This window comes from Miniopterus natalensis, chromosome 1, assembly GCF_054644295.1.
Source record: "Miniopterus natalensis isolate mMinNat1 chromosome 1, mMinNat1.hap1, whole genome shotgun sequence".
Lineage (NCBI taxonomy): Eukaryota > Metazoa > Chordata > Mammalia > Chiroptera > Miniopteridae > Miniopterus > Miniopterus natalensis.
Window position 1 is genome coordinate 173080375 of NC_142081.1, and position 12125 is coordinate 173092499.

Consider the following 12125-nt stretch of genomic DNA (forward strand, 5'->3'; position numbering starts at 1 on the left):
CATTTTACAGATGAGGAAAGAGACCCAGAGACATTAGGTTACTAGCCCAGAGTCATCCAGTGAGAAAATGGCACACCTAGGATTTTAAACTAGGTCCTCAGGTTCCAGAACCCACTCTCTTAACCACTGGTTAGGCGCCCTTTTCTTCTGGGGCTTGGAAGGTAGAGCCCAAACCACTGTCCTTAGCATGCCTTCAGAGAATTTGTAAGCAGTCTTATAACAGCCCTTCTTGCTCACTTACCACCTCTCACCCTGTACACACATGCTCACGCACACACACACACACACACACACACACTCTGCTTGCTTTAACCATTCTGAATGTATTATCCTAGTCCTGCAAATGCTGCCTTTTGCTCACTTCCATGCTGTTGTCTAGCCTGCACTCCCACTCTCCACTGGCATACTAATGCATTCTTCCAGCATAAGCTTTGCCTCCTCCTTGAAGCCCTCCCTGATGTCCTCAGTGTCCCTGCTTTTGTGTTCTTAAAGCACCTGGATCTCTATTATAGCTATAATCACCTTTCATTATAACTATACCTATAAAGGCAAGCATTCTCCTTCTGAGCCTTTGCATTCTCAAAGCCAAACACAATATCTGGTGCATAACTGTTCACTGAATGTTTGTGCAATGAGTAAGTGAAATGATTAGAACTTTCTTTATGCCAGTCTTTCTTTCTTATTAAGAGCTCTTTAATTACAGTCTATATAAAGTTTCTCATGCATGGATAAGATTTATTTGCATGTTTCTTACAGAAACATTTTTAATAAGAGATTTCTATGTGTAAGGCACTAACCAAGGCTCTGTAATTTTATATAGAGATTATAAAATCCAGTTCCTGGCCTCAAGGTGTTCATTCAAGACAAAACAAAAACAGAATGCCATAAAGAGTGAGGCATAAATAAATGACAATGGCAGTCACAGGGAGAGCAATGCCACTTCCAAGTAGGGCAGTGTTGTCCAGGCATAAGAAGTGGTTTCTGATCTGGAGGGACATTGAGATCTTGGCTGTGTTGGAAAGTAGTGGGAGATCAGTTAAAGTCAGATTAGACAGGGTCCTGGATGCCATTAGGAGTCTGGGCTTGTATACACCTGAAAACTTTGTGTAGAATTATTGCAGGATTAGAGCTCTGTTTCAGAAAGATGGAGGTGGCAGCTGTATTGTGTGTGCAGGGGGCTCAGAATGGGAGAGAACAGATTTCCTTAGATGCTGCAAGAAGCTATTGCTCTGAAATAGGATGAGGTATGAAGACCCGGTGTGGCTGGTAGTGATATTGGTGATCTCTCATGATATGCTTTATCCGTACTTTTTATATCAGTAAAGAGACTGGCTCTACTACTTGTCAGCTGCATGACCCTGACCAGGTTACTTAACTTCTCTAAGCTTCAGTGTTTCACCATCTGAAAAAAACAGGGATAATAATTATCTACTTCATGGGATTGTTAGGACTAAAAAACAACTGTGCACACCAATTGCGTAGCTCAGTGCATATAATAAACTCTGAGTAAATAACATGATATCCCTTAGTCCTGAGTGAAGACAGAATAAGGGACAATTTTGTTTTTTCCTAAACCAAAAATTTCTTTAACTCTTTAAGGTCACTAGGATCTCACTGGTATGGCTCTAATTAACATCATTTACAAGTGTGATTTGGGTGTCCTCTTGGATAGTCAAATCGATTAGGTCTGGGAGTATGGCTTTTCTAAATCTGCTGGGTGGGCGGGAGAGGAGAGAAAGAAAATCAGCAGCTTTGACTATTTCCAAATCTTTCTTGGCTCAAAATATATATATTTTTAATTTCCATTCCCTTGTCACCAAACCTGTTCCAGCAAATGCTTATGGTGTATCTACTTAATGTAATAATCAGAGCAGCTTAAACACTGAACTCAGTCACCCCAGTGCTGTTAGCACCAGGAACTGGCAGATCAAGACGGCTGCCCACAGACCTGCAGCAAAGCCACCCACTTGCTTTACATTCAACCCCAGTGGAGGTCAAGGACCCACATTTACAGTGTGGTATCTCTGACTTCCTCTGGCTGCTAGATTGCTTTGCTTATCATGCTCTACAGTACTTAGAAATGCCTTCAGTTCTTTCTGTATTGTTCCTAGAGAGTTGAGGACTCATTAATGAACTCATAGCTCATTAAGGAAAATGCAGTAAGGTCGTGGGTTTTGATAATAGTCACAAAGAGTGTATTATGCAGAACTAGGCTTTTGGGCTTGATACTCCCAGATGACATAATTAAGGGAGAATCTTGGGGAGGGGGAGTTGTCAGCAGCTACAGGAGACAGAGGCATCTGCACCCTCCTCATCCAAACTCAAGCCTCAAGCAACTCGGGGGAAGGCTTCATCTGCAAAACTAGGTATGGCCTGGCCAGCGTTTAGTGGCGTCCCCTCGGTACACTTCTTTTCAAACCCAGGTGGAGAACAGTGCCAGTTGGTGCTGCTGGCTTATAGGTCTATAGGGAAAGTCCCCTGTGGGATTGTCACCTGGCTGTGAACCCCTGGTTCCAGGACAACCTGAGGCAGGTGACAGGAAGGCTGATCATTAGGAGTCCCTGGGTTCTGACCTGGCTCTTAGGGCCACCTAACTAAGTGATGTGACCTCCAACCAGTCACACCACTTTCCCTCTCTGAGCTTGAATGTCTTCACTTGCAAAATAAAGTTTTGACTTGCTATCTAGATGCACTCCAATTAGAGCAGATCTGTGTGTGGCACAAGGAGGTGGGAGTGCGGGAGTGAAATATTTCATGGGAAAGAAGAGTCCTCTGTTAAAAGATCAAGTTTGGATATGGAGAAAGGGGAACCCTAGTACACTGCTGGTGGGAATGCAGACTGGTGCAGCCACTATGGAAAACAGTATGGAGGTTCCTCAAAAAGTTAAAAATGGAGCTGCCTTTTGACCCAATGGTCCCACTTCTAGGAATATATCCTAAGAATCCTGAAACACTAATCAGAAAGAATATATGCACCCGTATGTTCATAGGAGCACAATTTACAATAGCTAAGATCTGGAAACAGCCCGAGGGCCTATCAGTAGATGAGTGGATGAAAGAGCTGTGGGACATTTACACCATGGAATGCTATGCAGCTGTAGAAAAGGATCTCTAACCTTTGGGACAGTATGGATGGACCTGGAGAGTATTATGCTGAGTGAAATAAGCCAGGCAGAGAAAGACAAAAGATCGCACAATCTCACTTATATGTGAAATCTAAGGAACATAATAAACTGATGAACAAGATAGATTCAGTGACATGGAACTATGAAACAGGCTGATGAATCTCTGAGGAAAGGTGGGGGTGGGTGGGTGGGGAGAGATTAACCAAAGAATTTATATGCGTCTATGCATAACCCATGGACACAGACAATCGCGTGGTGAAGGCCTGGGGAGGTGAGTGGATGTGGGATGGAAGGGGTCAATGGGGAAAAAAGGGGACATCTGTAATATTTTGAACAATAAAAATAAATAAATAAAATATACATTATTAACTAAAAAAAAAAGATCAAGTTTGAAACGCCAGTCATGATCATCTTTGCCAGTCATGATAATCTTTGAGTCTCCTTCTAGCTCTGAATTAGTGATTTGGGCAGATTGGGGCCAAACCTCCTAAAGCCACCAACTAAGACTGGGGCACTTTTCTTGATCATGAATCAGGCCATTTGATATCCTTCATTTATAAACTTGGTGTCTGGTGGAGTGGACCGGTAATTCCCTAAGCCTGAAAAGCAGGGACTTTCAGGGAGAAATCTTCAAAATGATCAGAGGGCAGAAGAACAGGTTTGTTCTGTTTTGTTTCTTGATAAGTAAGTGATGAAATTGCAGTCCATTCCATAAAGACAGATCATTCATTCACTCATTCATTCATTCATTCCTGTTTACCCAAACATTGGCTGCAGTCTCCTGTGTACAGAGATCTGTGCACAGAATTCCAGAGAAGCCAGAAATCATCCTCAAACATCTTAGAGTTCAATGGGAGATGCAAGAAATGGGCATGAAAAATAACAGAAGGTTGAATGCCATGGGAAATGAAGAGAAAGTTTTATGGGAAATGGGATGTTTAAAGAGAGCAGGGAATGAGGGATCAGGGCAGAGTTTAATTGGAAAGGATCATTTCATGCAGGCCTTGAAGGAAAAGTTGGGTTCAGGCCTAGAATAAAAAACATTCCAGGCAAAGAAACTTACGCTGGCACGCAGGAAGGAAAATGGAAAACATGTATGAGGAGCAATGCACAGTTTAGTTTGGCTGAAACCAAAGTTTGGCAAGAAGAAGAGTGGTTGGAAATGTCCATTGGGTGGGCGTCTTAAGTAAACACTGTCTTTGTCCATTTTAGTCTTTCCAAGGTTGTATCACCTGATTCCAGACGGTGAAATTACCAGCATCAAGATTAATAGAGCGGATCCCAATGAAAGCCTCTCCATTAGGCTTGTGGGGGGCAGTGAAACCCCTCTGGTCCAGATCATTATCCAACACATCTATCGTGATGGGGTGATCGCCAGAGACGGCCGGCTACTGCCAGGAGACATCATACTGAAGGTAGAGACGGCGGCTGGGAGGCCGTGAGGAGGGTTTAATAAAGGTCACCTCGGAGCAGTGAACTGGGTGGACGGTGCGTGAATGAAAGACTAAAACTAGGAGCAGTCACGCTCCGGAGTTGCCAGGCTGATATGCTCTTAGTATGAAATTTGTAATTTAGTTGCAATAGGTCTTTGTCCCTCTCTGTCTCTCTCATTTTTTGACTCTCCCTTCTCTCTGGATAGAAATATTTCTCTCTGTCTCTATCATTTCGTCTGTCTCCCCTCCCCCCTCTTTCCCCTCCCCACCAGCTTCTGTCTTCGCCGCTTCCCTCCCTCCCCTCCCCCCCTTCTCCTGCTCTCTCTCCTCCTTCCTGCCCCTTCCTCCTACCTTAAGTAACAATAACATAAAATAGTATAAAGCTGGAGCATACATCTTCTGAAATTGTTTTTAGAGTAGATTAATGAAACACTTCGTATTTTATCTAATCACTTGTATTCACACACAGCTCTAAAGTAAATTTCCTGTAGCTTGATGGCCCCCCATGAAAATAAAAAAAGTCATCCCTGAGTCATCCCCGCCAGCCCATAGACATTCCAGGGAGACAGGTGGTGGAGCAGAGTGCTTTGGGCATCATGGCCCTCTGAGGCTCCGTTGAGGGGAAGGATGTTAGGGAGGAATTTTCAGAAGAGAAAGGATTAAGGAAGAGTTGTTTATCAGACAGAAGTCAAGCATGTGCCAAAAGGGACAAGAAATTTCTTCCTGGCCGTATATTTTGTGTCTGATATTCAGATGACAGCTTCATCCCACCCCTTCTAGGTTGCTGAGGGGCCAGCTCCTGACACATCATGAGCAGTTTATTTGGCAAGAAGTTCTTCTTTGGAATAGGAGAAAATTGAAAGCACTTATTGTAGAAAAACTTAAATTCCCATTCGCCTTTGAGGGTGGAGTGTAGGGCTGGGCCCATCAACCCCAAGGGACAGTCAGCGTGTGCAATCCGCGATGCTCCGCATGGCACCCTCCCAGCTCTAGTGGAAACTACGCTGCCTGGGAGGGTTGCATAAGGAAACATTTTTGTTCTTACGGCCTTCAGCTGGCGCTTGCAGGCAAAAGGGCTGCCAGGACTGTTTAGCAGGCAACCCTGACCTTCTCTTGGCCTGGATGTGATGGGGGAAACCAGACACAGGACAAGGTGACCAAGCAGAGCGAGGTCTCTGAGCTCACCTGTGCTTGGACAAAGGTGGTGAGCCTTGTCTGTGCAGGAGGGAGCCTCCCTCCATCCCTGGAGACACAGCAGAGAACCGGCGATTGTACACTGCAGGAAGGCCTTTTAAAATCTCACTGCAGAGCTCCTCTAACAATTGGCTGCAAGCCCAAGAAATCTTACCAAACCATAGAAATTCAAGAAAGTTGTTTCTCTTCTGTGGGGCCTCCCTCCTTAAGCACAGAGCACATTGCTGCTGTAAAATTGTTCTCTTCAGAGCAGTGCCTACCACTAGGGGCCGTGGCCTTCGTGGGCCTGCTTAGCCAGGGTAATTAAAACCAGAACGCCCCATGTGGCATCCGACCCGCTCGTCTTTAAAGAGGCACAAATGAGAGGGCTGAGCTTGAGGACATTTAAGTAGCATCATAAAGTGATCCAGCCTTTCAATGAAAGAGCCTAGAAACTTCTATTCACATCAGTTTGTTTGAAACTGCAGAGATTTTTTTTTTCTTTTGTTGAGAATATGGGCAAAAGACCTTGCAGGCCTGACTCTCTCCCCTTCTCCACCTCTCTCTCTCCCTCTCTCTCTCTCTCTCTCTCTCACTCACAGGCACACACACAGACACACACACACACACGTGTATTCTATCACTAATGTTCACACAGTAGCCAATAAGCAAACACATTCACACACACTCACACACACATTCTCTCTCCCCCCACCCACACACACATGCACACATACACACTCACACACACACAGTAATGGGGACTGGAAGTTCCAGTATGGGAGACCCAGGGAGAAAAATTCATTTGGGCACTTGGGGAAAGAAAATGTCACTCAGTTTGAATTGAACAGCAGTTTACTGTTCCCATTTGAGCTCAGTGGAAAATTTTCTATTCTCATTTGTCGTCTTCTACTTTCCATTCCATTTTCTCCCCCCACCCCAATTGAAAAAATTAGTCAGGGAACAGAAGTGAGAGTTAGGGTTGTATAAATAAACTGGGGGGCTTGAGTAAGGGTAAAGTGGAAGAAAGATGGTGTCCCCTGAGAGCACCTGAGAGATGGTACAGGGGACCTCACGGCAGGATGTGAAGTAATGTGGGAAGATGGGGACATTCAGACAGAGCAGAGCTCCTTTATGGAATGGCCCTGGCGATTCTGTGGGCCCGGGCCTTCTGGAAGGGTCGTGGCAGGTGGAACTGACAACTGGGTCCCCTCCGCAGGTCAATGGGCTGGACATCAGCAACGTGCGTCACAACTACGCCCTGCGCCTCCTGCGGCAGCCCTGCCGGGTGCTGTGGCTGACTGTGCTGCGGGAGCAGAAGTTCCGGAGCCGGAGCAACGGGCAGGCACCGGACACCTGCGGACCCCGGGGTGACAGTTTCCACGTGGTTCTCAACAAAAGCAGCCCGGAGGAGCAGCTTGGAATAAAACTGGTGCGCAAGGTGGACGAACCTGGGGTGTTCATTTTCAACGTGTTGGATGGTGGTGTGGCGGACCGACAGGGTCAGCTGGAGGAGAATGACCGTGTGCTGGCCATCAATGGCCATGACCTCAGATACGGCAGCCCCGAGAGCGCAGCTCATCTGATCCAGGTGGGTCGCAGGTCTTTCCCAGATCCTGGTCAGAAACTCCCGCTTGACAGGAATACTCACTACCTTGACCATCTGTCCTGTTACTACCAATGGGACATACAGTGCCTCCCATTTGAGGAGTCAAGCTCGAAGGGCCAGGTAAGAGCATTACTCAAGCAAATAATGCATCTTGGGGTTATGGGTGTTCCTTAGGTTCTGCCAGCCATCCAATTGATGCAAGTGAGCACACTGAGCTATGTGCTGCAAGCTCACCAGATTAAGATCAATCAAGGTCAGCAGGGTTGTGTCATCCCTGTAACCAGTATGTTAGTTGCAGACCCAGGGGTCATTCAGACACGTGCTGGACACGTTCAAGTCATCCCACTGTACTGACTACCATAGAAACTGTGCCACGCACCCTCCAGCGATCCTGTGGACAGAGACCGCTATAGGACCAGTGAGCCTCTTCTCTATGGCTACATCCAGGCCCCCCTGGAAAGCCCACAGAAACTCAAATATGAACTTAGGAGGAAGTCCCCTAATAAGAGACATATATAAATTATTGATCATTCAGACAAATAGAGTTCCCAATAGCGAGACAACGGTTCAAACAAATTCACTTTCCAACCAGTGTGATGTCATCAAGCCCCAGCATTCACCTTGTTGACTTTGGCTGAATCACCACTAGTTTTTCTCAAGTTCACTGAGCTTCCAGCTTTATTCTTAGAGAAACAGACTTTGTTCTGGGCTTTTGTATCCTAACTCATTCATTCACTTAACTTACTCAATGTATATTAAGTTCCTGCTGCTTGACTAGCCCTGGGTTAGGTGCAGAAAGCATAGAGATGATGACTCTTAGGTTGTTCTGCCAAAGGAGCCCACAGTCTGACTGGGGAGGTGAACTTCTTTTAAATGACTGCCATGTGGTGCAATAGTCCTGTGATGGAGACTTTAAGCACTGTGCTTACAGATAAAGAAGAGATTTTTGCTTAGATGGGCCTAAGAATTCTTCAGAAGAGGAAGATTTGGACCTAGGGCTTTGAGGAATCAGAAGTTCTCTGGATGGACGAGGTAGGGAGGGTCATTCTAAGGAGATACAGTACAGAAGAGCATGTCGTTAAAAGTCTGTTAAGAGAAATGATTATACCTGGAGTACAGGGTCTTAAGAAGTATTTGCAGTTATCTGGCCTGCCATGTCAGCTTCCCCTTAGCTACTAAAGTGACTTCAACAGTGAGTCAGCATTAGTTGTTGACTGAATCTTGTACCCAGCTCCATGGAAGATGACAGAACACAGAGCCTGCCCTCAAGGATTTGATTATCTAAGTTCTACTAAATCTCCCACCCTTGGGTTCCAGCCATGGAGTTCTTCCAGGTATTGGCAACAGTTTTCAGTATCAGATGGGTCTTATCGCTCTTCTTTGGGGAGAACCAAATGGTGGATGACACTGTCATTTTAAATTGGACTATCTGAAGCAGAGGGGGCAAGGAGTCTTACCCTGCTTGCTCCACCCACCAGAATAGGAAAGAAACATTGCGCCTTGACCCCTGAACTGTGGTTCGTGGTGGTGTCCCAATTCCAAGGTGATTCTCAGCCTGATGGATCTCCCCAAGGGTGTGAGGTCATGCAGGTAGAAAACAAAAGCAGAGTTACAAGAGGCATGTCCCTTCTGGAGTTTATACCATCTACTCCCAGGTTCATATGCCAGCCCCAACTTCTCCTCTGAACACTACACTTAATATTCAACTTCCCACTTGCTTTCTCCATGTGGATGCCTAAATGCCCTCTCAAATTTAATGTCCAAAACTGAACCCTTGGCTTCCTTCCACTCCACCCTTCGTCATATGCTCTTCCCTTGGTCTTTCCCAGACTCTAAAAATGGCACCCCTGTTTGCCCAGTTACATGGGCCAAAAAGTCTTTACTCTTTTCAATATCCCCCTCCCACAATCCATTTCTCACCACCTCCCTGGCTTCCTTCAGTCAGGCCACCATCAACTTTGGTCTGGGCCACCACAAGACCCTCTTACTGGTCTCCTCACTTCCATACTCAGTCCTCTACCTCTGCTCTTCACACAGCAGTTCGAATGACCACTCTACAAAGTCAATGCCACCATGTCCCTCTCTTACACTTAGCTCTCTGATGCTTCCCAAGACACTTAAATTAAAAACTCCAAAACCTACCACTGGCCTCCAGAGCCATATGTAATCTGGCCTCTACTTATGTCTCCAGCTTCACTTCCTGGAAAACCAGAAATTCCCCCCTGGCTTACCCAGCCCAGTCACATTGCCTTCTTGCCACTCTTCAGACATTTCAAGAACTTCAGCACCTTAGGGCTGAAGTTCTTGCTATCGTTGTAACTGGAAGACTCTTCAAATACCTAACTCACTCCCACACTTCTTCAGGGCTCTTCTCCAATGTCACCTCCTCGATCCCATTTAAAATAGCGTCTACTGTTCCTAATTCTGTATCCTCTAATCTGCTTTATTTTTTCTATCAACTAGTTATTATTACCTGCCAATTTAGTAGAGTACAGTACAGAACAGTATTATATCTCAAGCACTTAGAGAAATTCCTGGCAATAGTAGATACTTAATACATTTGTTGAATGAATAGAGTCAAATTATAAAAATGTAAATACATATAAAATATAGTTTACACATTCCATCTCATTGGGATTTTTTGTCAAACCATTTACCAAAGAACAAGCACCAAATCTATTTTTACATGCTATTTGTCCCCAAGATAGAATCTCTTTTTTAAAAAATATGTCTTTATTGATTTGATAGAGAGAGGAAGGCAGAGAGAGAGAAAAAAAACCTAACATCGATGCTAGAGAGAAACAGGCAATCAGTTGCCTCCTATACACACCCCAACCGGGAACCAAACCCACAATGTGGGCATGTGCCCTGACTGGGAATCAAACCTGAAACCTTTCAGTGCACAGAACAGTGCTCAACCAACTGCGCCACACTGGCCAGGCTAGAACCTCTATTTCTGTCCACTTGAATTCGTTCAATTATTATTGGCTGAGTACTTCCTGTGTGCCAAGAGGTGGGTGGTACAACGGGGAATGAGACTGACACGGTTCCTGAGCTTGTGGATCTTGGAATATATTCCCATCTCTGATCTCAAATACAGTCAGGCCAGCATTAAGCAGAGGGTTCCTGCCTGTATGTGAAAACGAGTGAGACAGAAAATAGACAAGGTTTATGAAAACATTAAGCCATGAAAAAGGAGGAGTCCTTGTTGTTTTTCTTCATAAAGAAACTGCACTCTAAGCATGATTTTTTTTCTCTGTAAAAACTAGACTTTTATGTGTTCATCAATTTTGTGTGTGTGTTACACTTGTTAACGCCCTCTGCAGGTCAGTCAGTGCAACTTGCACTCATTCTAGAGATGTCTGCCAACTATACTTCGCAATAGGCAACACAAAAACTCCCTTACTTGTGTCATTTGGAAAAATTTGGCATTCTACATGTGATTACATATGGCATGCTACTTTGGTGGATTAGTAATAGAAGAGGAAAAACATTTTTTTCCCTGAGAAAGTTAATTTATGAAATGTTGCCGAATAGTGGGACTTCCTAAAAGATTCTTCTTACTAAACAAAGCCAATGTGCTTTATAAGCAAGGGAGGAGAAATTTTTTAAAAATTGGGCAAAGCCAGTTGGAAAAAATAGAATGCTGGGAAAACCCAGTTAAGCAATCTCAAGAGTGGATTTTATTTATGTAATATTTGTAAGACACACCAGGCTGTGGGCCTTAAACTAAATACCCTTCAAAGGTTAGAACTCAGATTTCCAACTATTGGCCTTTTACTTACTCCATGACTCATAGTTGCCTGACAAAGAAGTTCCCAGACATCATGTCCTCTGGTCATGTTTTCTCCCACAGTACCACGCTTCTGCCTCTCTCTACATTATTTCAGTGAAAAGTTATTACAGAGAAGCCACAACTGTTTTAAATGTGACCAACTTTACATATGTGGACTCCTAACCTCAGCTTACTCAGCAGCAGCCCTGGGTGCCAGACCCCAGAATTAGAGACATTGAGAGTCAGGATCCTGAAGAGGAGAAATCTAAGGAGACAGGAGCTTCAACTATGGAGCAGTTGACTTATTTAGAACTTAGTACAACTTTCTTTTTCTCCATGTCCATTTAAAAAATCTTATTTTTGAGCACTGTGGCTAAAATGACTGTATGAAAGAGACAGCTCTGTGGGACTGTCTGGTTTCATACCTAAAAGGAGAGAACAAAGTCCTGTGGAGCCCCCTGGCCCACTTGGCTCGGGTTAGAGTGCCCGCAGCCCGAAGGGTCCCGGGTTTGATTCTCGCCAAGGGCATGTGCCTCAGTTGCAGGCTCGATCCCCAGTCCTGGTCGGGGTGCGTGCGGGAGGCAACCAATCGATGTGTCTCTCTCACATCAATGTTTCTCTCTCGCTCTCGCTCTAAAAAGCAATGGAAAAAATATCCTTGGGTGAGGATTAAAAAACAAACAAACAAAAAAGAAATATGGACTGAAGATTTGAGACCCTAGAGACAAAAAAGACATCTGAACATCCAAAACTTTGGCGGTTCAGCATATATCTATCCAGTATTCCATATGAGAATGATTTATCCCGAGAGTTATGCCTGTTTTGAGATCCTCTTATCTATCTGCAATTCTGGAATACTGAGTTCCTATTTACTTAGGAGTTCAAATATATACATTTAATAAGTGAAGAAAGTAATTATGGATTCCAAATTTGAATGTCCTCCTTGTGCCTTTTTTCCCAAGGCAACTTCCAGAAGCTAAAAGAAAATTCAAAGCCAGTTGTAGAGGTGG

At 44.6% G+C, this 12125-nt stretch overlaps 1 protein-coding gene across 3 annotated transcripts in view; it reads left to right on the forward strand.

Moving 5' to 3' along the window:
• Positions 1–12125, forward strand: part of LNX1 (ligand of numb-protein X 1) — an 82818-nt gene that overhangs the window by 50046 nt on the left and 20647 nt on the right. For 2 of the 3 annotated variants that reach the window (XM_016207080.2, XM_016207085.2), the window contains exons 4-5: positions 4338–4540; positions 6951–7322. In XM_016207080.2, coding sequence (XP_016062566.2) covers positions 4338–4540; positions 6951–7322 — 575 coding nt within the window. Of the gene's footprint in view, positions 1–4337; positions 4541–6950; positions 7461–12125 lie in introns of all 3 variants that reach the window. The other variant, XM_087827428.1, reaches the window with a different exon arrangement.